The sequence below is a fragment of the Cupressus sempervirens genome, chromosome 9 (genome assembly GCF_028749045.1).
Source record: "Cupressus sempervirens isolate cs-2001-9-10 chromosome 9, ASM2874904v1, whole genome shotgun sequence".
NCBI classification, from domain to species: Eukaryota; Viridiplantae; Streptophyta; class Pinopsida; order Cupressales; family Cupressaceae; genus Cupressus; species Cupressus sempervirens.
The window spans coordinates 148,677,497-148,703,601 of record NC_143126.1 but is presented as its reverse complement, the minus strand read 5'-3'; the positions used below and the strand labels follow the sequence as shown (position 1 = coordinate 148,703,601).

Sequence of the window (26,105 nt, the reverse complement as noted above, 5' to 3'; positions counted from 1 at the left end):
TGACAACTACCTTATGAAGTTAGGGTATTCTAAAAATGAAGCTGATCCCAATCTATACTTCAAAATAAATAAAGATGATATGCTTATGCTAGTATTATATGTTGATGATTTGTTAATTATAGGTGAAGATCATCTAATAAGCAAATGCAAACAAGAGTTAACAACTGAGTTCGATATGAAAGACTTGGGTATTCTTCAATATATATGTATGTTTTGTACTTGTACAATTTTGATTCAGATATGTAATGAAAGGTGACGATCTTTTATTGACATATGCATTCAGAAGGTAATCTTTGTAAGGTGACGATCTTACAAATGATAGGCCTATTATTATGACAGTGTTATGACTTTGTCAGAAGTCTCGAATAACAAAACAAGTTATGATTACTCTAGATATTGTTTCGGACAATTAGAGATCACATCTTATGCTTGATAGTGTTCATTGCATGAAAACTTAAATTATTTGACGAGTCTCTATGCTTAGAGTGGTAGTGTCAAATAATGTGTTAAGATTAGATATTCTAATATCTTGATTATTACTTCTCCCTTGCTAAAGAGGAAGTGTTGAAGTTTAGCATTTGTCAAAGTAATCATCCGATTATACGTACCTGTGCATATATATATATATCTGAGTTTTATGATTGCCTCAGATTCATATCGGGTTGGCTGATGACACTTGCTGTTACACCGATCAGGGATCGGGTTCTTATCGCTAATCTTGCTATGTCTTAACTTCATGCATGCATCTGATAATGAATCGGGCTGTGTATGATCTTAGAAAAAGTCTGATTATAATCACTGTGCATTTTGGATATATACAATGTTTGTATCACACCCAATAAGTATCAGACTTGTTGTATTGCTGTGTATAACACCCGATAAGTATCGGGCTTGTTATCCTTAACTAATCAGAACTTACGGTATGAATCATGATCACGTAGGGCCACGTCTTTGGCCACGTAGAGTCATGCCCCTACGGGGGCATGTCTCTTCTATATGATATATATGCTCACCGAACTTGGAGACAATGCAATATCAAGTACTAACATATTTGCAGTCCCAAGATCGTTCTTTAACCTGCAGTTTCAAAGTACACATTGTTAGCATTGGCCATTGAAGATTGAATCTGAAGATTTATACATCAGCATTAAGAAAGGTAAGACTGTAATTATCTTGACCAGTATTTCTATCAGAGATCCTGTAAGCAACAACAAGATTTTATTTAGGGTTGTATACCACTTGTCTATTTTTCTGTTGCTTGTTAACATGTGTTGTAGGCACATGAATTGCAGCCTTTAGATATGGGTTACAATCTAACAGTCATCCTTTTTCTGAATCACCAAAATTTTCACGTAGGGTGTGTAATTAAAATGTTGTCAACATAATGTAGTGATATTGATGCTTGTCCATATGATGCTTTTGCTATCCCAGTTTGTGACATCTTGAGACCTTTCCAAATTGTTAGTTGCTTTATCCTGAAGAAATTACTATTTATTTTCTACTTTGATACGTTTTCGTTTATGGGATTAAAATAATTTCTTGTGTATTGCAAACTGTTGATTCCCTTGACTATTACATATTTTGTGTGTGATTTCTACCAAAATGTAACATTTTGTTCATGTAATGTGGTCAATCTTGTATTATTTTGTTTGTTATTGTTGTACAAGCTTGGTTTGTATCAAGAAATAACCATTAGCTATTCCTCTGTGGCAGGTTTCTTTCAGTGGATTCTCCTCTTATAAGAGCATATGGATCCATTGGCTTCAATTCCAATACAGAGACAGCAATTGAATGGTTGGAATTTGGTTCCTTCTACTTTTTTGTTCCACAGGTAAAAGTGGTAATTTTCTCATTGAGTTTTACCAAAACTAATTACCAATAAACACATGTCAATTCAATAATTTTCATTTTTCTCATCTACGCCTAATCTTTAAATCACTTCTTGTTCATTTTAATTAAAGGGATTATGGGACTAACACTAGGGGAGGCATGAATAGATTGAATTGGATGAGTTTGAGAACTATACTATTCTAGCAGCAACCATTGCATGGGACCATTCCCTCTCAAGAGGCTTTGAAGATTCAATCAATGCACTTGAATTATCTTTGCAGCAGGTGAAGTCTTTTCCAGCGGTTTTGATAAGTTTTTCATGTGCAGTTTCATTCCTTATATGGGCCTCTTACTTGAATTGAACTGTTTTTCTTTGAGATTCCGATTTTTTAATTTCTTATGTCTCTATAACACATTTTATGCAAGGTCTCTTGTCAAGTGATGGAAATTGGAAAAAGACTTCATTTATCAGGGATTAAAAAGAGCCATGTCCCCGAAGAGCCTTTTTGGGAAGCGGCTATTGAGGAATTATCAAAAATGTCTGGCTCAAGTTTTTCGAAGGTAATACTGTCTATTTCAGTCTTTACTAAAACCTTCCCGGTATACTAGAAGATGCATACAGTCACTTCTGTTCTATTAAAAGTATCTTAGTACTTTAACAATACAATGTGTTAGTGACAAGTGTTGATAGACTTGAGCCAACATCATAAGTGAAAGCAATTGAGAGTCTTGGAAAAGGTTGCAATTCTTTGTTAGTATATGATGTTTATATCTCTATTGACAAAGTATAAATTTTGTTTGGCAACTCAGAATATCCTTGATGATGGAACATTCTGTTCTATTAAAAGTATCTTAGCACTTTAACAATACAATGTGTTAGTGACACGTGTTGATAGACTTTGATAGACTTGAGCCAACATTATAAGTGTAAGTAATTGAGAGTCTTGGAAAAGGTTGCAATTCTTTGTTAGTATATGATGTTTTTATCTCTATAGAAAAAATACAAATTTTGTTTGGCAACTTAGAATATCCTCGATGATGGAACACTTTGAACAATCTAGATTTTTGAGATTCTTACTGCAAGAACTAATTGTTCAAGACACATTTGGCAACTTCATTTTTTGGGTTTCTTTTATTCGGAAACTTTGAAGAGCTTGGCTATTGAAATGCATCCTAAAGTTTGATTTAAGAGGTTCTTTCTACATGGTCTCATTTTGCAAAACATGTATTTGAAATTGTTAAAAAGTGAATGAATGGAAAAATAGAATAGAATTGCATCAGCAATGAACTCTTAAATAGAGTTTACAGTTGATAATTATAGTGTGAACAAAAAAGCAATATTCGTTTAATAAAGACAACATCTATAAATATAATTGAAAGAGGAACCTAAAAAGAAAGCCTAAGTGACCATTAACTAGAACTAGCTAAATATAGTGAGATATTAAAAATATTCTAATACTCCCTTAATGGTCATTCTATCTACTATCCTGCAGAAGAGAATACATGTCTTGTAGTCACAAATATTTCAGAACATTCCACTGCTACTAAGACCCTCCCGGGATTTGCAAAATGTCAATAACCAAGTGTAGCTAGAAGAAAAGATGAAAGTGGTCCCCTTCTTCAAAATGATTTGTTGGTGTGAGATTATAGCCTTCTACAGACTCTTCCACTGACCCTCCCAGATTCGCAAAATCGCTGATCAGAAATCATCACACAATTATCCAACCTAATGTTGGATGACGAAACTGTACTTCCTTGGAAATAAAGATACATTGAGAACATCTGTGGAATCCTCCAAACTATTGCAGATGAGCAGAATGCCCCAAACTGAACTGCAAAATACCATATGATTTGAAGAATACAAAACATCATTTTTTTGGAGTAAAATGGTAAAAACCCTAAAATAACATCCCACATGAACTTTTCTTATTACAAAAACTAGTAAGTAATTTTTGAGGAGAAAAGTCGACCAAAACCAAACATAATTTGTGAGGGAAAAAATCAATCAAAACCAAACAAAAGCAGAGATACAGATCAAAGAATATGGATATGAGAATACGATACTTCGATTTTGAGGTAAAATGGTAAATTGAATTTTTTTAAGGAGAATAATTATGAAGACCCACCAAATTATTTTTGAGGAAAAAATATTATAATCCTCCTATAAGCTGATCATAATTGATAGGAGGCAACCTCCTAGTCATCTAAACACAGAGAAAGCCTTCTTCTGAGACCATTCCTATGAAGATTGCATGGCTGCCAACTGTTTCCTGCAATCTTTCTTCATGTGACCAAGCTTAAGACAATAATTGCTCTCAACACTCTTCTTCTTTGAAGATGTCAGAGGTTCCCCTGATTCTTTTTGCTGAGAGAATTAAGAGGCACCTGTGTTCTTGTTTGAGGCTTGTGGTGGAAAGGCCACTTTTTCAAAAGAGGAGGAACTATTATGACTAACTGTTCCTTCCATCTATCTTGCTACAAAAGCTTGTTGCAAAGAATGGTAGGAGAAGTAATATTAAGTTTCTCTATAAAGTGCTCATAGGATCACGCCAGGTTTTTCAGCATGATCACTACCATCTTCTTCCTCCATCTTGCGGCCAATAGCCTTTAACTAGTCATGTAGATCTTTTATTTTCAACAAATGTGTTTGGAGAGTTGTCTTGTCATCCATCATGATAGAAAACAACAAATTCTTCAGAAAGAAAGTGCAACTCTTGTTGAACATCACATATAGAACCTTCATGATGTCCCAGATTTCTTTAGTTGTTTTATCGTAAGGCACATGGGGGAGTTGATAATCTGTAACTCAAAGTTCTAGCAGCATGACAACTTCACAATTTTGTTCATCCCATTTATCCTGATCTGTTTGACCTGTCATAGGATGTGGTTCTGTACCCAAAACGATATTAGCAAGACCAATGATATTCAAATATCGTCATCATGCGCTGCTTCCAGGTGTTGTAATTGCAGCCGTTGAATTGCTGATTGCTCTCCAACATAATATTGGTCATAGATGTCATCACTGAAATAGAGGTTGCTGCTCAACCCTGCAAAGGCACAAAAATCGAGGTGGGCATTGCAATAAAGTGCAAAATGGAAACATTAGAAAATACTGAAATACAAAATTAGAAGGTAGTCAACCTGCAAAATTAAAAATATTTTTTAATAATAAAAAGAATAGGAAACCCTAATCAGGTGTAGGGTTTAAAAACCCCTAAAACTGAATACCCAAAAATCAGAGATTAGGTCTTTGCTGAAGAAAATTCCGAGAAAAAAAGCTCGTAAAAATTTGGAATGACATTCTGAAATTGGCAGCAAAGTGAGTCTGGAAAAAATCTGAAACACCTATATGTGGTGGCAAACGTCCAAAAGGCGCAGAGATATATTGCTCTAGTCAAAGTAATGTGGTAGAAAAATGTTGAAAAGAATGCCACAGAACACCGCTGGGTCAAAAAATTTGGGCAAAGCTAATTTTGTGAGCTTCTGTGCTGCCAGAAAAAAATACCACCAACGTGCCCTTTTTGTTTCAGATATTGGTCCACATTCAAAAAATGCCAAAAAGTGGACAGAGTCGTGTTATTTTGGCTGGCTTTGGCTTTTGTGCTGAGTTGGACTGTCACGCAGTTGGGCTGATAAAAAAATAGAACTGCAAACTCTAATGATGGACACCAAGAAAAAACGCTAATGTTTGACTGGAAATCGCACAATGGTATTCTGGATTACTAGTAGCCCAAAGCAAAAAATACAGAGACATATTCCACAGACCCAAAACACGAATTATAGAAAAAGTAAATTCTTTGAAAATTTGCTTTGATATCATGAAATCTTAGTTACCGTTTGAGTTCAATTTGAAGTTCGAGTTCAAAGAACCGGTTCGTTGGTACAGCAAAATTTTGGAAAGGGGTTTGGGTTTGTTCATACAAAAACATGTAAAAATGATAAAAAATTATATATATACATATTTATGAAGCGAAGCATAAGTTAAAATTAAAATGTCACATAGTATCATACAATCATATGATTTAATCATTTAAACAACAAAAACACCATAGGCATAGGCTTTGAACTTGTAATCATGGCATTATGAATCATGACCATACCATCGTATTGTCACATAATATCATACAATCATATGATTTAATCAGTTAAATGACAAAAACACCATAGGCATAAGCTTTAAACCAGTGTTACGGGACTCAGACTCGCCTCTGACTCAGAAAGGTCAAAATCCGACTCGGACTCGGACTCGGCGACCGGACTCGGCAAGGACTCGGAAAATTGAAAAACTCATGAAATCCAAAGATTTTTAAGGATTTTAAGATTGTTTCTTGCATCTTTTAGTCAATTAACATCAAATACACAATAATTGATATAAATAGAACCTACTTAATACACATACACAATTTTGCATAGATCACATAAGTATAAAAGCGAATTTTTGAAGGAAAAAAACTGAATAACCACAATATAAAGTTTTAAACTATAAAGTAATAAACATAGTGTCACTCCAATATCAAAGACTCAAATGTCTACAACATTCATGGATTACAAAATCCATGGTATCAAATTCAAAGGTTCAAAACATATATCAAAATAACAACTAGAGCCATCCTCTATGTGCTCCTACAAGTGCGCCTAAGATAAGTCATGGAAGACTCTAGAGCCATCCTCTTTGCCTGTGTCTGAGGCTGACCCTAAACCTCCTCCTCATCCTCATCATCATCATCCTCCTCACGCACATAATCCTCGTCATCAGCCTCGGATCCATCACTCCTAGCCTCAGGGTCCACTCTGTCTCCTCGTGCTATAGCCTCCTCAACTGCCATCGCTACTGCCTCAGCCTCTCGATCCACCTGATCTACCCACTCCACATCTTCATCACTGAAGACAAGATCATCCACCTCTGTGTTCCACTCTGCATAAGGATCAACATTCTCTAATATAATCGGAGTTGTATCGGTGCCAAGGATCTGTCTATGGCGAAGGCGAAGGTTGTAGTGAACAAAGACAAGATCATTTAATTTTTGCACTGCCAACCTATTGCGCTTCTTTGAGTGTATGTGCTCAAAAAGACTCCAATTACGTTCGCATCCTGATGCACTAGATGGCTGGCTCAAGATGCGAATCGCAATCCTCTGTAAATTTGGCACCTTTGTGCCAAACATCTCCCACCATGCATCTGAAACAAGAAATTTTTGAATCATATCAATAACTTTGAATTTATCAAATTAAGATGGTAATAGAATTACTATTAGAAATTAGGATGTAGAAATTAGAATCAAAGATTTTTAGTGTTTACCAGGCATCAATGCTGTCCTATTTCTTTTGCACAACTCTCGTGCAAATAAGTCCCCTTGAGCTTTCTTAAATAGCTCAATCTCACGGACTATATCTGTGCTAACTGCTGAATTAGGTGACATTCTCTCTATAACATCATAGAGGCCGCTCCACACCTCATCATCAGCCTTGAAATGTGGGCTGAACTGGTATGCTGGATTAAGGAAGTAGGCCGTTGCATGTATAGGCTTGTGAAGTAGATTGTGCCATCGTCTATCAATGACATCCCATATAGGCCCATACCTATCTCGATTCCCTGCAAAAGAAGTGCGAATGGCCTCCTTCACCCTATCCATGCCCTCATAAATGTAGCCCATTGAGGGCTTCTCTCCATCAGCTGTTCGTAGGAGAACAATAAGTGGCTTTACAAACTGCAATCATTATGAAAGTTGGAAAAGAAATAATCAGCTTTAAGTTTTTTCTTTAAAAAATGAACAATAATTTATAACATAATTTCATAAACAAAATAAAGTTGAAATGAGGACAAAAAGGAAAATTACCTTCACAATATCAGCAATAGGTGTCCAAAAAGAGGGCTCGTCAAAAATATGATCAGCTGCAGCAATCCTTGCAGTGGTCTTTGCATATGAGGATGCAAGCCACTCCTCACTAACAAACATACGTCTCAAACTTCCCTTTGAATCAAGCAAGGATTTCAATGTGAGGAAGTTGGTTGCAAATCTAGTGACCCCTGGACGAGACAACTCCCATTGCTCATTGTGTTTCCTCATGAGGTTGAGGACCCATGTATGATTATATATGAATTTGCATACACTCCTTCCTCGCTCTATAACTATTTTGATCCAAGGGAGTTTACCAAGATCCTCTAACATGAGGTCAATGCAATGAGCGGCACAAGGGGTCCAAAATAGGTGAGGGTGTCTCTCCATAAGAAGCTTTCCTACAACAACATAATTTGCTGCATTATCAGTAACTATTTGCACCACATTCTCCTCACCTACATCCTTTATCACTTCATCCATTATCCCACAAAGATATTCAGCATTCTTTGTTTTTCCTGAGGCATCAATGGATTTCAAAAAAACCGTGGCACCTAAAGAAAAAGAAACAAATTAGTATAATGATTAATGATGAATCATAATTTATAAATTCAAAATTTATAAACTTAATCACTTAAGTACAAGTTCTGCTTCAAAATTTTTAATGTCTAAGACTCTAAGTACAATTATAGTTTACCTGATGAAGAAACAAGAAAGTTGAGGAGTGTTCTACTCCTTCTATTAGTCCAACCATCAGTCATGATGGTGCAACCTTTTTTCTTCCACACCTCACGCTGCTCCGTGATTTCAACTTGTACATCAGCCACGCTTTGGTTCAAAATAAGGCCTCCTAGCTCTTCAGCACTAGGGGCTTTGAACCCCGGACCACAAACAGCAACAACATCGATTCCAATTTGCCAATAAGGGGACCTAAAACAAATAGAATAAAATTTCAAGTTAAACAAATTAGTATATTATAAATAAATTTGAAAACAAAATACAAATTAAAATAAACAAAATAAACATATTATTGAAAGCTGAAAGTTGAAAGCTGAAACTTGTAACTTTGAAAGCAAGAGAAGACTTAAATTTAAATTTACATAAATAATTACCTTGCTGCATTGAATGAAATGTTGTTGTAGATGAAGAAGTCCCCAAGTGCCAATTTTGCATAATCATGTTTATCCTTGTTCCAACCCATGCCCTCAAGCGATGGCTGTGAACCTGGAGCCGTGCGTGGAGCAAACATAGAATCAAGTGTCGATTTTTGCTTAGGAATACGAGGCCCAATGCTCACACTCATAGAAGCAGTGGTATCCGTAGGTGGAGCAGTGGATAATGGAGAACGAAAACTAGAAGACCCCTGTTGGGCTCCGGCTAGTTGTGCCATTTCTTCATGTTGCTTTTTTTCAATTCTTTTTGCTCCATTTTTTCCTCTAGAAGAGTTTGGATGTCTCGCATAACATCTTGGGGTACATCTTTGCATTTTTTAGCATCACGTCTAGGTATATGTGCTAGGTGATACTTCAATCTATTTATTCCTCCCCCATTATATACCACACCACAATGCCAATATGTAACAACTCCCTTTTTGTGCCCCAGGATGGCATGTTTCCAAGCCCTATCCCTTGCTATTGCACTTGGGTCTGCATTAGGGTTAAATAGAGGCCTATTTCCACTTCCCTCACCTTGTTGTTGAGACATTATATCAAATTTCAATAAGTTATTGTTTGCTGTCAGCCTGCTGCAATATGAATGTAAACAAAATGAGAAGTAAAAAAATAGTAGACTAGTAGTAGAGTGTAGAGACCAAACAAATTTAAACAAAATGAGAAGTGAAAATACTTAAAAAATATGAATGTAAAAGTTTAAAACATAGTATAAAACAACACAAAAAAATGCAACAACAACTTGTAGCTTATCTCTTCAAATTTGCACAAATAATGGAAATGCAAGTTTGTAGAAACCTCCTCCAAATGCTCCCTCAAGCTCCTCTCAATGCTTTAATGCAAGCTAGAAAGATGCACAAACTATTAGCAATCAATACGGGAGACCAAACCGGTTTGTTGATTTCTCTCTCAAAACCCCAATATTCTTCTCTAACTCTTTCCTCTCTCTTGTGAGCACAAAAAAATGGTGGAATGACCTTTTTAGGTCAATAACATGTTATACAAACCAAAAAAATTCAATTAAACAAAGCATTTTATGTTTTTTTTGCCTTTTTACTTGTTACCCACCAGCGAGAGTCTTGGCATCGGGACTCGCCGAGTCAGGGGAGTCCATGGACTCGCCAAGTCAGGCAGGACTCGGATAGGACTTGGCAGAGTCCGAGTCAAGAGGCAGTCTGCCTCGGAAAGGTGGACTCTGCCTCTGACTCGGCGAGTCCCGTTACACTGCTTTAAACTTGTAATCATGGCATTACGAATTGTGATCATACCATCATATGTTTTTAGTTCAACATTAAAGATTCAAAACTTTGAAATTAAATCTTGATTCATGAATCGTAACAGCAAGTTCAAGTATCATTGTTTCAAGTTCAAGTTTCAACTAATGGATAAAAAATTTATTAATATTCATCATCTTCTTCAAGCTCAAGATAGAATAACCTCTTTGCACACCACAAATGAGTGTTAGCAGCCAGCGTAAACCATTTACATTCACTTTTTAGGGTTTAGGAACTCAAAAAATTCTAAAATATGTCCAAAAACCGACATAAATGTCGTTCGTGAGGCTGAGTTCGATATGGTTCACTGCAAATTCAATATTTTTTTCACCAATTCGCCTGGATTTGTTGTTACTTGGGACTAGTTCGAACTTGATTGCCTCAAATCAAACCATGGTCATATTTTTGACGAACTACACTCAAACTAGGTATTGGTTCAAACCTAGACCTGGTTCAGAGGCCATACCAACAAACCAGGGTAACTAAATTATGAGGATATTGACCAATTCCTTTTTGAGTTCAAAGTATTGTATCAAACATTTTATTATACTACTGATAAGAAGAAGTTGAAGTTATATCCCTCGATAATGAAAGAATCATCCTTGCGTTGGTTCATGGGATTAAGCACTAAAACTATTTCAGCATGGTGAAACAAAGGATCTACTCTTGATGTTGAAGAGCACATGAATATATTGAGAGTGGGGGTTCGGGGGGGTGGGGGTGAATCAGTATAGTAACGAATTTTCCAATTTAAACTTTTATCCAAACAATTAACTTCAAATGCTGAAATGAACAATTATGCATATGAACACAATAACACAAGATTTATGTGGAAACTCAATACGGGAGAAAACCACAACAATAAATGCCTTTATATAAACTTTGTTCTTTTACAATGATTTGTAGGCTCCAACCCCAATGTATATGAGTACCAACTCATTGGAAGCTCCAACTCCCACACTTCGTAGGCTTTGACCCATAGGTAGCTATAACTCCCTTTGCTATCTTCGAGAGCACCAACCCTCTGCACTCAAACTTCTTTTCCACCTTAATACTGTTGCTTACACAAATAATGATGTATATTTTGCTCCACAAATATGAATATATACCGATTTTGTGGGAGCTTTGGATCTCAAAACGTTTTTTGCAAACTGGGTCAAGGTCGACATTTCCCTTTACTAGGTCCCTCAAGTCATCCCTTACCTTCTAGGTCATCCCTTCCTTGGAGCCTCCAAATTCTTAGGGTTTGTAGATTTTAGTCTCCTAGTTCCAAATCTCGTTCAACTTCAGTTTCCTCTGCAGTTTGACAATTTGTTTTCAAGTTTGAATCTTGGTGACCTTCTTTTCCTCTTTGTCATTTCATAGCACTTACTTTTGTGGATTAGATTTCATTGCACTATGATTCCTTCTCTCAGGGAGGGAGCAAGGGACTCTTCACATTAAGAAGATCATGCCTTAGTACCTACCTTTGTACTAATTGGACTTCCCTTGTGGGGAACCTTGGTGGTCCTTCTATTGTGATTGGTGTATTCCATTTCAACCATCACAAATTGTAGTCGGAGTCCTATTTGTTTGACAAAATATAAACTTATGAGATATCGTCAACACCATTATCCTTGTGGCTCATTTTTTTGGAGTTAGGATCATCCAAAATATCTTATTTAATAGCTTAAATATTTTTTGTAATAGCTTGCTTATCAACATTGTTAAGATTATAGCTACAGTCAGATTGATTTAATCTTAACATACAATGTTGATATAATATATTATATGTTAAGAAAGTAACCTGTATAATACTACAAGTCTGTTAGTACAGGCCATACCTTCTTGTATGCATAATATATGTCCAAAGATTGGCAAATAATACTTTTATATATTCCCTATAGGTGCCGGCGATTCTCATATTGGTGTTATTGTTTTGAGTTTAACTAAACTAATGCTTAGTTGTGTTTATTCTTAACATAATACTGGAAATTGGCGATTTAGGGTTAATGCTATTTTATTGCCTAAACTAAGGGTCATGTCCCTTGAGGGACATACCCTCTAGATTGGATATATATAGGGTTGAGAATGTAGTTTGGAGAACACACAATACAAGCAGTCTAATCTACAAGCATTCTTCTTCCCACGAATACATAGCAAAGTTGTTCAATCACACAAGTTCGAACTTAGAGGCCTGGACCTGCAGTAAGCACATAAGAATATTTGCCTCTCAAATCTGAATATACATATTGTTGGAAAGATCATTCTCAGCAACTCCGAGTTTGTTCTAAGGCTCACGAATTTGCAGATCTGTACATGGTATCAGAGCCTAGTTACCAAATCTAGGGCTCTGCAAATTTTTCAATAATCAAAACTTTTATATATTCAGTAGTTGTCTTCCATTTCCAATGGCATATACAATCAGGCCTAAGGACAGATTCGATGGGAAGGAACACTTTGGAGCATGGAAATTGAGAATCTTCATGATTCTTGAAGAAAACAGTGTTAAACAATTTGTTGATAGAGCATCCAAACAGCCACCAGTTGAACCTCACAAATCCATATGGACCAATGGAAATAGAAAAGCCATTCAAATCATCTTGGATGGAGTTAAGAATGATATCATACCTATGCTTACAAACACCAAACTGCCTACGATATGATGAACGCATTACGGAATGCATTTGAAATAAACAATGCATCCAAGGTCCTTGCATTAAAAAGACAACTGAATCACATCCAAATAAAGAAAAGAGAATCAATAAACTCTTATTTCCTAAGAGTTGTTGGCATTAGAGATGAATTGTCAAGCATAGGAACCATCATTAATGACATCGAACTAACACTCATGGCCATAGATGGATTGCTAGGATCATGGGAAACTTTTGTACAAGGAATAAGTGCTAGAGATCAACTTCCGGACTTTAACAGGCTCAAGAATGATTGTCTTCAAGAAGAGTCAAGAAAGCTAAAGAAAGGAGGAAAACCAAAAGTAGAAGATGAAGAACTTCACATTCTCAATGCAAACTCCTATAAAGGCAAGAAAAAACACTTCAAAAAGAAAGGGGGAAATCAGAAGAATGGAAAGCCTAAGAAAGATCTATCTAAGATAAAATGTTTCAAATGTGAAAAATTTGGACACTATAGATCTAATTGTCCAGAAAACTCCAAACAACAGGCAAATTGTAAAAATGTCATTAGAGAAGAAGAGACTTATGATCCGGAGAATCGTGTTTTGTATTCCTCTCTATCAAATGAAATCTCAAATAAGGTATGGGTAATAGATAGTGAATCTTCCAGACATATAACGGGATAGAAAGAAACTCTAGATTCCTTATCGGAGAAAGTAAACGGTGAAGTTACTATTGGTGATAACTCTGCACACTTAGTTGAAGGAATTGGAAGCTGTACTTTGAAACTAAAATTAGGAAATACTCTTCTTCTTAAAGGTGTACTCTATGTACTACGGATTAAAAGAAACCTAATCTCAATAACAACACTTGAAGATGATGGACACAATGTTGCATTCGTGGATGGCAAAGTATTAACTTGGGCTAAAACTCTTCCATCAAGAAAGCTAAATTAATTGGTCAAAGAAAGGGATATTTGTATGAATTGAATGTAGAATCCAATCAATCCATTCAAGCCCTAGTTCACGAAGCTAAAGATTCAAACGAAATATGGCACAGAAGATTAGGGCACCTAAACTTTAAAACTTTATCAACTATGGAAAAGATGGTTACTGGATTACTAAAATTAAATAAAGATCACCCTAGTATTTGTAAAGGGTGTCCCCTGGGTAAAAGTACTAGAAGTCCTTTTCATGATAGTACTAGAAAAACAAATAATGTACTAGAATTAATTCATTCAGATTTATGTGGACCTATGTCCGTTTCCTCCCTTGGAGGACTCTAGTATTATGTCTTGTTCATAGATGACTTCTCTAGGAAAACATGGATTTATTTCTTAAAATGCAAATAATCAGAAGAAATTCTACAAAGATTTAAAGAATTCAAAGCATTAATTGAAAACTTTTCAGGACATAAAATTAAAACCCTTAGAACAGATAATGGAGGAGAATATACCTTAGACTTGTTTAAAAAGCTTTGTAAAGAATCAGGGATCAAGAGGGAGTACGCTGTTCCTTACAACCCAGAACAAAACGGGGTAGCTAAAAGAAAGAACTGGACAATTATAGAAGCTGCTAGGGCCATGATTTTTGACCAAAATTTAGAATACTATCTTTGGGTAGAAACCTCTTGTACTGCTGTATACATTCAAAACAGAAGCCCTCACTCCTATTTTAAAGATAAGACCCCTGAAGAAGTATTTACTAAAATAAAACCCAATATAAGTCACCTCAGAATTTTTGGATGTCTTCTATACATTCATGTTCCAAAAGAAAAGAAAACCAAATTAGAACCATTTGGGAAGAAAGGTATCCTTGTAGGGTTGTAATGTCCCCTCTTTAGTTCGACATGGCATTGATCATGGATTTGCCTATTCCAGACTCTCGTAGGCAAATGGTGTGGAAAGAGAGTCAATTCTGCGGATCAGATAGTCATATCTTGCTCTTGAAGAAGTGTTAAGAGGTTATATTTTATCATTATGTGATATTGGGGCCCACATGTTATAATTTTAATTTGAGTTGCACTTTTTATTTTATAAAATTACTTTATTATAAAAAAGTGCATTATAATGAGAAATTATAAAGGATGTTTCTAGAAGTTCTAGCAACTTCTTAGAAAAGTGAATAAATAGAGGGCTGGGCCTCTCATTTGGACATGCTTGGATTGGAGAACTCTTCTACTTCTTCATTGTGAAGAAATTTGTGGACTTTGGATCTGCAAATTATTCGATCTTTGGGAACGAATCACTCCCTTGGATTGGCGACTTTGAGGGTGTGAAATATCACCTGAATTGTTGCATAATTGGAGTTGGTATTCAGCCATCTCATTGGAGCTTATTGAGAATTCGTTGTTAGGGTTTGTTTTTGGTTGGAATAAGGATTTCAGATTTGCCCTATCATTGGAGAAGCATTTGACAAGAGTTTGAAGACACAATAAGTGCATTTTCAGAATTGGCAAAGCAGGGTTCGGAACCACATAATTGCTCATATCTCCTCAACCCCTTGGAGTTATTTTTTTATGGTTTTACAGGGTTACTATCTAACCCTAGGCACCCATTTTCCTTGCATTTGGGGGTCCCAAAACCCTAATATTATTTTATTTCAGCAGCCGTACAGGTACGGCCTGGTACGACCCTGCTAGTTTGGGCAGCAGCAGCAAATTAAGGACAGTTTAGGGGTGCGGTTGGAGGTCTTCATCAACGATCTGCAGCAAAACGTGGTGTTCTTCCATAGTTCTTCAAACCAGGTTCTTGCATTCTGAAATATATGTCAATTTTTGGGTAAAATTGCTGTCATACAATCATTGTAATAATCAGTCCAGAATTGGTAATAAAATAATTTCAGAATTTATTGCATTGTAATTGAAATATAGTTCAATGGCTTTATATATATTGTAATTCTGTGATTATATTCTGAAAGTATCAAATCTGAAATTACCATATTCTGAATATTGTTACTGTTCCACACCAAGTGTTTGACAAAATTCCTAAGTTCAGTTTGAGGGTTTTTGTGGCCTTTATAGAGAGGGTCATTACAGTGGTATCAGAGCTATAAGTCCTGCCATCCTGTGGAGGTCTTATAGGGAATTTGGAACAGCTGGATAGGAGGGAAAGTGTTTGACGAAATGTCAAAACACTAAAATCAGAGCATGCGACAAAGGCCTTATAATTTCCGCAATACCAAAGCAAGACAAGATAGGATTTCTGACCTGCAGAGCGAACAGTCTAGCTCATCTATCCAGGTGGACATAGAATCCAGTCATACAGACACAGAGGAGGTATTTTTTGATCAAGACTACGACTACAATATGGATAGAGGCGGGAATGCCGGTCCAGATCCGCAAGAGGAAAGATTTTTACAGTTATTAGACACCCTAGCACAGGGACAGCGATTAGCCGAACAAAGAGCACAAGAACAGAATCAGAGAATGGAGCTTATGATGCAGATGATGGCTCGACAAATGGGGTTGAACGCTAACATAGGTGGAGGAAATAATCAGAATGGTCACAATCAGAATGGGAATAATCAGGATGAGAGACATAATGGAGGCGAACAAATTGGGAACAATTTCGGTCATGCCCCCCAGCAAGCTCGGACAGTAAGTTCGAGGCCTATGATTCCTACGTTCCTTCCTAGAGCTCCAGAGCAGCCGGTACCAGAACCCCAGATCACTGACATACAGGATCAGCTGAGGAGAGATTGGGAAGCAGGAGGACCAGATTTTACAGCTGCAATCACCTTTAGAGAGTATATGGATGTGCGGATGAAGCATATGCCCCGTGGACAAGACAGGACTCAGAACTATGAGCTACGAAAGCAAGTAGGAAAACTACAGTTACCATATTATGATGGCTCGGGGAAGTCTACAGCAAGAGCTTGGGTTCAAAAGCTTGACACATACTTTCAATTGAATCCTATGTCTGAGGAAGAAGCTATTAAGTATGCAGCAATTCACCTGGATGGGTTAGCACACGAATGGTGGCATCATGGTATGATCACTATGGGTCATGCACACATTACCTCATATGTGGAGTTTACGGAGAGACTGATTGAACGTTTTGATAAGAAAGATCCAGAACTCCATTTCAAGGAATTAGCCCAGCTTAAACAGTGGGGCTCATTGGAAACATACATTTCAGAGTTTCAGAAACTTGCAGTGTTAGTAACAGATGTATCTGAACGAAGGCTATTGGTTTTATTTATGGATGGGTTAGTTGATCCGTTGAGAGGGTGGATTAAAGCTCTCAACCCTCCCACTTTGCAGGAAGCCATTAAGAAAGCTCGTGACATGGATTCCTCTTCAGCTTCTAAAAATAAATTTCAGGCAAAGAGTTTCCCTTCAGGAAAAGATAAGGACAGGAAACCCTTTCATAGAGAGGCACGGCTACCTAAGGAAGAAAGTAAGAGGCTGGACAAGGAGACACTTAATGACTTGCGTAGGAAGAAGCTATGCTTCTATTGCAAAGGCCCGTATGAGTACGGCCATGACTGTCCTATGAGGCCAAAAGGGAAGGCCAACCGGGCAATGTGGGCTTATTACGAAGGCTCAGATTCAGATGGTTCAGAACATCATGATGAGGATCTTGATGAAGCAGAGGGAGAGCAGGAGATAGACAGTGCAGGGCAAAGGCAGGAAACAGAGCTACATTTACAGGAAGCACGACTGTCTAGTATTAAGAGAGAGGGATCTTTCAGACTTCGGGGAGTCTTGGCTGGACAGAAGGTTATTACATTGTTGGACACAGGTGCCACGCATAATTTCATTGATGCACGATTTGTAGAGAAGCGTGGACTCATTACTGAGGAGTTCGAAGGACTAAGAGTCAAGGTAGCTGATGGATACACTCTTCGTTGTGACAGGATGGTACGAGACTTACCTTTGCGCTTGAACAACTATGAGTTTAAGGCGGATTATCATGTGGTCAACATGGGTGACATGGACATAGTACTTGGGATGCAGTGGCTACATTCATTGAAGGTGGTTACCTTGAGATTAGAGGATATGGAGATACAATTCGAAATGAATGGTAGGATTCATGTGCTAAAGGCTATCCGTAATGGAGACATCAGGACTATCTCATTTAGGCGGCTGGAGAGATTAACTAGGCATAATGATATAGAGTGGGCAGCAGTTTGTACTTTGATACCTACACAGGAGGAGCAACATAAGGTGGAATATCATCCTGATATTCAGAAGTTGAGGATTAAGTACGAAAAGTTATTCAGTGAGATTCCACCAGGCAGGCCACCGGACAGAGGTATTGAGCATATTATTGAACTGGAGGAAGGTGCTAAACCTATCATGATCACACCATATCGACATCCAAAGCGACTCAAGGATGAGATCGAAAGGACCATTGAGGAGTTGCTAGCTATGGGGCACATCCGACCTAGTAAGTCACCTTTTGCATCTTCTGTTGTTTTGGTAAAAAAGAAGGATGGAACGCTTCGGATGTGTATTGATTACAGGGCATTAAATAAGAGAACCATTAAGAACAGGTATCCTATTCCTCGCATTGATGAGTTGATAGATGAATTGCATGGGGCCTGTTATTTCACGAAAATTGATTTGAGATCAGGATATCACCAGATCAGAGTCCGTGAACAGGATATTGAGAAAACTGCTTTCAGATGTCATTGTGGGCACTTTGAGTTTGTAGTCATGCCTTTCGGCCTGACCAATCCACCTGCCACTTTCCAGTCCACTATGAACAGAGTTTTCCACCATCAGTTGAGGAAATTCGTGCTTGTGTTTTTTGATGACATTTTGATCTATAGCCGATCATGGCAGGAGCATCTAGAGCATTTGGAGACGGTGTTGAGCATTCTACAAAAGGAGTCCTTGTATGCAAAGGAGTCCAAATGTGGCTTAGGGATGACCGAGCTGTTATATTTAGGACACATCATTAGTGCAGAGGGAGTGCGGATGGATCCTGAAAAGATTCGCGCTATTGTTGATTGGCCTCCACCAGAGAACCTTACACAGTTGAGGGGGTTCCTTGGTTTATGTGGTTTTTATCGCAGGTTTGTCAGTGGCTACTCACGACATGCAGCTCCCATGACAGATTTACTGAAAAAAGGGGAATTTGTGTGGACTCAGAAGGCACAGGACTGTTTTATGAGATTTAAGGAGATAATGACTACGTGCCCAGTTCTAGCATTACCTGATTTCACGAAGCCATTTTGAGCTTCAATGTGATGCATCTGGAGAGGGAGTAGGTGCTGTACCTATGCAGAATAAGCACCCCATAGCTTATGAGAGCAGGAAGCTCAGAGGCCCTGAGCGTTCATTCAGTATATATGATAAGGAGATGTTGGCCATCATGCATGCTTTGGCCAAATTCAGACAATATCTTGTGGGTAGCAAGTTTTGTATTAAAACTGATCATAACAGTCTGAGGCATTTCTTGGGACAGCAGGACCTGAATGATCGCCAACAAAAGTGGGTAAGTTGCAGGCATATGATTTTGACATCTCATATGTCAAGGGAACTCAGAATGTTGTTGCAGATGCTCTATCTCGAAGGCCACACCTCACTCTTATGGTTCAGATATCAGAGGATTGGCAACACTTGATTATAGCAGAGTATGCCAGGGATACATGGGCCTCCGATATAGTAGAGGGAACAGTGATTGATACAAGATACACACTTGTGGATGATTTGATCATTTACAAGAACAGGATTTACCTAGTCCCAGGATCGAAGGTTAAGCAACTGATTATGAGAGCACTTCACGACTCACCGATAGCAGGCCATCCCGGGTACTTCAAGACTTACAAGTCAGTTCGAGAGCGGTTCACTTGGAAAGGGCTGAAAGCTGATGTTTTGCAGTATGTTCGAGAGTGTCTTGTTTGCCAGCAAAACAAACAAGAACACAGCTATCCGACAGGGCTCCTACAGCCACTTCCGATTCCCAACAGGAAGTGGGAATGCATCTCCATGGACTTTATCACAGGTTTGCCCAAGGTACAAGGACGAGATTGTATTTATGTGGTGGTAGATAGATTAACGAAATATGCTCATTTCTTTCCTATCACCACTACACATTCAGCAGCTCAGGTGGCAGAGGTTTTCTTTCGGGAGGTTTTCAGATTGCACGGCTTGCCTCAGAACATTGTGAGTGATAGGGATAGCCGTTTCATGAGTCACTTTTGGCAGGAGGTATTCCGGTTATGTGGCACGGAGCTTACACCCAGCACTAGCTATCACCCACAAACCGATGGTCAGACAGAAATTGTGAACAAATGGGTGGAAGGGTATTTAAGGAATTATGTGGCAGCTCAGCAACGAGCTTGGGTCAGATGGATATATCTCTGCGAGTATTGTTACAATACTACATATCATATGACTATACAGATGACACCCTTCATGGCACTTTACGGTTATGAAGCACCTAGTTTCTTGGATTTGTTGTTGAGCGACAGCCGGGTACCTAGTGCAGGTGAATTATTACAGGAGAGTAAGGATATAGTTGCTACCCTCAAAGACAATATTGCAAGAGCTCAGAACCAACAGAAGCAGTATGCAGACCAGAAGAGAACTGAGCGTAGTTTTGAGGTAGATGATATGGTTTACCTCATGTTGCAGCCATACAGGCAATCTACTCTTAAGAAGAGTGGGGCAGAGAAACTTAAGCCACGCTATTATGGACCATTCAGGATTATCAGGCGAGTTGGTGAAGTGGCTTATGAGTTGGAGCTTCCCGCAGACAGCAGAGTGCACAATGTGTTTCATGTGTCACGCCTCAAGAAGGCGTTGGGTCAGAATGTGGTGCCTTCTGCAGTATTACCTCCTTTAGACGATGAGGGAAAATTGATTTTAGTACCAGAATCCATCCTGGAGAGCAGAGAAAAGCAGCTTCGTAGAAGGGTGATCAGAGAATACTTGGTTAAGTGGAAAGATTTACCTGTTGAGGATGCTACTTGGGAGGGGGAGGCTATTTTGTAGCACCCGGCGTTGAGATTGCTTGAGGCCAAGCAATTTCAGGAGGGGCGGACTGTAATGTCCCCTCTTTAGTTCGACATGGCATTGATCATGGATTTGCCTATTCCAGACTCTCGTAGGCAAATGGTGTGGAAAGAGAGTCAATTCTGCGGATCAGATAGTCATATCTTGCTCTTGAAGAAGTGTTAAGAGGTTATATTTTATCATTATGTGATATTGGGGCCCACATGTTATAATTTTAATTTGAGTTGCACTTTTTATTTTATAAAATTACTTTATTATAAAAAAGTGCATTATAATGAGAAATTATAAAGGATGTTTCTAGAAGTTCTAGCAACTTCTTAGAAAAGTGAATAAATAGAGGGCTGGGCCTCTCATTTGGACATGCTTGGATTGGAGAACTCTTCTACTTCTTCATTGTGAAGACATTTGTGGACTTTGGATCTGCAAATTATTCGATCTTTGGGAACGAATCACTCCCTTGGATTGGCGACTTTGAGGGTGTGAAATATCACCTGAATTGTTGCATAATTGGAGTTGGTATTCAGCCATCTCATTGGAGCTTATTGAGAATTCATTGTTAGGGTTTGTTTTCGGTTGGAATAAGGATTTCAGATTTGCCCTATCATTGGAGAAGCATTTGACAAGAGTTTGAAGACAGAATAAGTGCATTTTCAGAATTGGCAAAGTAGGGTTCAGAACCACATAATTGCTCATATCTCCTCAACCCCTTGGAGTTATTTTTTATGGTTTTACAGGGTTACTATCTAACCCTAGGCGCCCATTTTCCTTGCATTTGGGGGTCCCAAAACCCTAATATTATTTTATTTCAGCAGCCGTACAGGTACGGCCTGGTACGACCCTGCTAGTTTGGGCAGCAGCAGCAAATTAAGGACAGTTTAGGGGTGCGGTTGGAGGTCTTCATCAACGATCTGCAGCAAAACGTGGTGTTCTTCCATAGTTCTTCAAACCAGGTTCTTGCATTCTGAAATATATGTCAATTTTTGGGTAAAATTGCTGTCATACAGTCATTGTAATAATCAGTCCAGAATTGGTAATAAAATAATTTCAGAATTTATTGCATTGTAATTGAAATATAGTTCAATGGCTTTATATATATTGTAATTCTGTGATTATATTCTGAAAGTATCAAATCTGAAATTACCATATTCTGAATATTGTTACTGTTACACGCCAAGTGTTTGACAAAATTCCTAAGTTCAGTTTGAGGGTTTCTGTGGCCTTTATAGAGAGGGTCATTACAAGGGTATAGTGAAACTTCTAAAGCATATAGAATTTTCATACTTGAACAGAAAACTATTGAACTTAGCATAGATGTTATCTTTGAGGAAGATCTTGCATTCAAAAGAGCCTTAAGTTCCAATGAACTTTCTCCTTTATCAAATTGTGAAAGAATTAGTGAATCTGAATCCCAGAGGGAGAACCTAGAAGAGATAAAAAATGAAAATATGAACCTTGAGGAAAATTCAAAGAAAAGACCACTTTGGGCCATAAAAACAGTTGAAGCAGCTCAAGATGTTGTTGCACCTTCAAGATCAGTTAGAGAAAGTAAAAGACCTAAAAGATTCTCTGGTTATGCAACAAATATGATTGATTTATCCAAAACAGAGCCAACCAATCCTTCTGATGCTATTAAACATCTAGCCTGGAAAGAAGCTATGACAAAAGAATATCAATCAATTATGAAAAATGATGTTTCTCAATGGTTTGGTCTGTAAAAAATTGTCTTGAAGCTTTGGTTTTAAGTGTTCCTCTTGCTTCCTGATTTCTTCTCTATAAACTTTTGATTTTTCCTTTTCTTTCCTCAAATTCCTTATGTAGTTATATAGGTCTCTTTTATTTGGATACCTAACATTGAGTAACCCAAAATACTCATCAAAGGAAATTTTATATTTGATTCTATTATACTTCTTTGTATCTTTTCTATTCCGTATATTTTCATCAACCCCTTTTGAATACGATCTATATCTTCATCCCTTTGTAAGATTTTTTCTCAAGTAAATAAAGTTTTTGTCTGCTGATCTATTATTCTTTCTTCTTCAATATTCTATAGGCTAGCAAGATCACAGTGGGCAGCCTCAGGAAAGAGACAAAATCTCAGAGAACGTGCAAGTTGAATAAATACCAAACGTTCTATTATAAATCCCAAAATTTACTAGAAATTAATGCTGGCCAGCAGTGTATTGGAATAGTAAACCATTGTCAACCATATATACCCTCATATACTATTATTTAACTACAACAACAGGTTTGAATTTCAATATGACAGCTAATTTATGGTAGATATTATATAGGCAGTAAATGTAAATATTAGTGGCCAAATTTATAGTCATATCTAGCAAAATAAATTAGAATATTTCTAACCCTATCCATGTAGACAGCAGTATCATTTAGCAATAGCTATCCTTAAGTGTTGATATTGGAGGCTCTTTTACTTACATCTTTATGCAGAATACTGTATACTCAAGGGTATCAGTTTACATGAACTTCTCTTCACTTGGCGTTGCAGAACCTTAAATACTGCAATTTACCAAAGTAGCAAGCTACACTTCAAATTTAGAAAATCTATGAGTAGTGACACTTAATTGAAATTGCAAGTATAATGATAAGGCGGCACAACAATACAAATAAGAGATGAAACTTGTACCAAAACCACAAGCGTAATATTTTGCATTTGTAAATCATCAATATTTTCAGAGAGTTTACTTGCAAATATAAGTTGAACAACCCTAATTAATAAGCCTAAAAGTCATCCTAGAGTAGAATTGCTTCAACGAATTGGACGGTGTCATTTTTCCTTTCTAACATCCATATTGGCCCTATCTCTCAGTGCAGGAGGCTTTAAGGAGACTCAGGAACAGTAAAATTGTCTTACCCAAAGACTTCACAAATTTCTAAGGTCTGGTCTGGCCCAAGATAACAGCAAACGAGGAGCAATATCAATTACCTATTACTGCAGCAATCTTGTTGGCAGTCTCAACTTGAATAAGGCCGTGATCCAAGATGATGATGATGAGGTTGATGATAATAATAATAATAATAGCAATAACAATAATAACAATAATAACAATAATATTAACAATAGTAATAAACCAAACGTAATGATGCCAATCATATTTGATAATAAGCGTGGTAATTTTTCAAGATGAAGAGTCACTACTCTTGCAAGTAACGCAATTGTTGGGAAAGATCATAACCTTCACTAAGACTGAGGAGCATATATATGCAGCAAATCAAGAATCCCAAGGACATGAAGGAAATTATAATGTCGCCCTTTTAGTTAAACAAGATTATGTGATATTTAACTAGAATCCTTATAGTTGCATCCTTGATTAATCAATATGAGTACTATAATGACTGATTTGAACAATGACGCACACAGAAATGATTTGATAATAATGCAGTCATGGTGATATTTGATATAATAGTTAATAGTATCCACAACTTGATATGAAGTATTTACAGAACAATCTTTCTATTTCAGTAAAGATTAACACTCTTTGCTTTATCTAATATAGCAATAATATTATGCAACTATGATGGTTGTGCTTACAGGGAAATCCCTGCGATCTCTCAGATTTTCGATAATATATGAAGGCAATCTCTGCGAACTCTTAGTCTGGATGAAGAAGAGACTCAATTGCTTACAATGCTGAAGACACCACATCTGATATATCATTTAATAATATGCAGTGACCAATAAGGTTATCACTTCAATGATATAATTGCTGTTTCTGAATATTGTACCTTTCACTCGTGCAATATAGACATATAATGCTGTTTTTGATATTACAGTATAATCCTGCAAATGACACCGTCTCTGATTACACAATCTACAGATGCAACTTGAGAATAGCCATGATGGCTGGTGCTCAATAAGAGCAGATCCAATGAGGATATATAAAATAAGATGTCTTCTTCGATGCCTCGAGAGAATAAGCCGATTCTCATAATATACTTGTGATTCATGATGGAAAAGATAGGAAGACTAGATGTCTCAAACTGATTCATGATCGTTTTAGTTAATAACATAGCCAGTTGTTATGCTTGAATCGCACTTTATGACTGATGGATCTTCATCCTTACATTAGCCAATTACGATAATAATCGTTTCATATGTTTACCATAGCCGATTAAGATTATAATTGGTTCTTATAAACAAGATGTAAGTGCATTTATGAAATATGGAGCGGTGTAAAGAATGTATTGTAAATGCAGTTATGGAATGATTGGGAAGTGAGTGTGATTATGAAATGCAGCGTATATGTAATACAATGGTGTGCAATTATGAATTATGCCAAGTAATGGATGTCAGATGCATTGCAGCTTGTGGTAATGCAGTGGATGGGTGTAATTTATTGAAATGCAAACAGGGAAGGTAGTTACATGATGATGGTTGGACTCAGCCGACCATCATCTCACTGATCCTTCATATAGTATGTATGACATGGTGCCATTCATAAGTGATCATATAGGCCATTCTAAAATTTCATCATCTACATGGAGAACTGATGGCAAGGTGATTGTCTAAGTACACCAATCACTCAAGTAATGAGAAACCATATTATGGCTTGTTTTATTTTAACATAGAAATGCATATTATTTACAAGAGACAAGGTTTGCCATTTTTTGTCAAGACTTTTCTTTTTTATTATACTGCAGATAATTAAAAATCGGGGATATCATAGAAATCGATCTAAGAGACTACTCTGATATAAGAAATAAGAATAGAGATATACATATAGCTGTGACATTGCATGTATAAATCGGTATGGAACTTAAGTGATTTAAGCATTCAGTCTGCCTATGTGCAATAACAAATAATAGTGCATTCCATCTGCTTATATGTAATTGTAGATGATAATGCATTCATTTTGTCTATGTGCAATAATAGATAATAATGTATTCGATCTTCCTATATGTAATTAATAAATTATAGATAATGATGTATTTGATTTGCCTATATACAATCAATCTTGTAATATGCATTAGTAGTTACTGAGTACAAATGATCTGCTATATGCATTGCTAGTTATCGATTGCAGTGGGGTTAATACTTAAATCATTTGTTTATATATGTGCACGTATTTATTCTGTAATCTATCACATATGAATTGGAGGAAAGAAGATGGGGAGTCGTGGTTTACCGGCTCCCCCAAACTAAGTACTCCATCCCAAGGGATGGAATTGGTCATAGTTGGACATTCCTGCCTCTTGTGGGTTGAGAAGCAATTTGATTACCCGGAATTGGTCATGGTTGGATATTCCTGCCATTTGTGGGATGTCCCAAGGGATGGAACTAGTCATAGTTGGACGTTCCTGCCACTTGTGGCTTAAGGGCAAGTTGTCTTGATGTGAATTTTATGTGCTCTCAGGCTTAGTTGGGCTGGACAGTTTATTGGCGCCCTCTCGAAGTTC

The 26,105-nt window shown here is 37.2% G+C and overlaps 2 protein-coding genes across 2 annotated transcripts in view; one reads left to right on the top strand and one right to left on the bottom strand.

Annotated features, from left to right (window-relative positions):
• Positions 1-26,105, top strand: part of PHYLLO (2-oxoglutarate decarboxylase/hydro-lyase/magnesium ion-binding protein) — a 327,122-nt gene that overhangs the window by 47,600 nt on the left and 253,417 nt on the right. Inside the window, exons 4-6 of the mRNA XM_089799357.1 lie at positions 1,714-1,831; positions 1,998-2,114; positions 2,257-2,391. Of these exons, the coding sequence (XP_089655483.1) occupies positions 1,714-1,831; positions 1,998-2,114; positions 2,257-2,391 (370 nt within the window). The remainder of the gene's footprint in view (positions 1-1,713; positions 1,832-1,997; positions 2,115-2,256; positions 2,392-26,105) is intronic.
• LOC149537951 (uncharacterized) lies at positions 6,525-8,650 on the bottom strand. Its single transcript, XM_089800191.1, has 2 exons — positions 7,130-8,650; positions 6,525-7,009 (listed from the first exon to the last, which is right to left on the bottom strand). Exons 1-2 carry the CDS (start codon positions 7,482-7,484, stop codon positions 6,525-6,527), a joined length of 840 nt encoding a protein of 279 aa, XP_089656317.1. The 5' UTR covers positions 7,485-8,650.

Bases quoted from the DNA above. Each gene is read 5' to 3' on its own strand.
- LOC149537951 (XM_089800191.1), bottom strand. From the start codon at position 7,484: ATGGGCTACATTTATGAGGGCATGGATAGGGTGAAGGAGGCCATTCGC. The intron at 7,010-7,129 runs GTAAACACTAAA...TTCTTGTTTCAG, and splicing joins TAGGACAGCATTGATGCCTG to ATGCATGGTGGGAGATGTTT.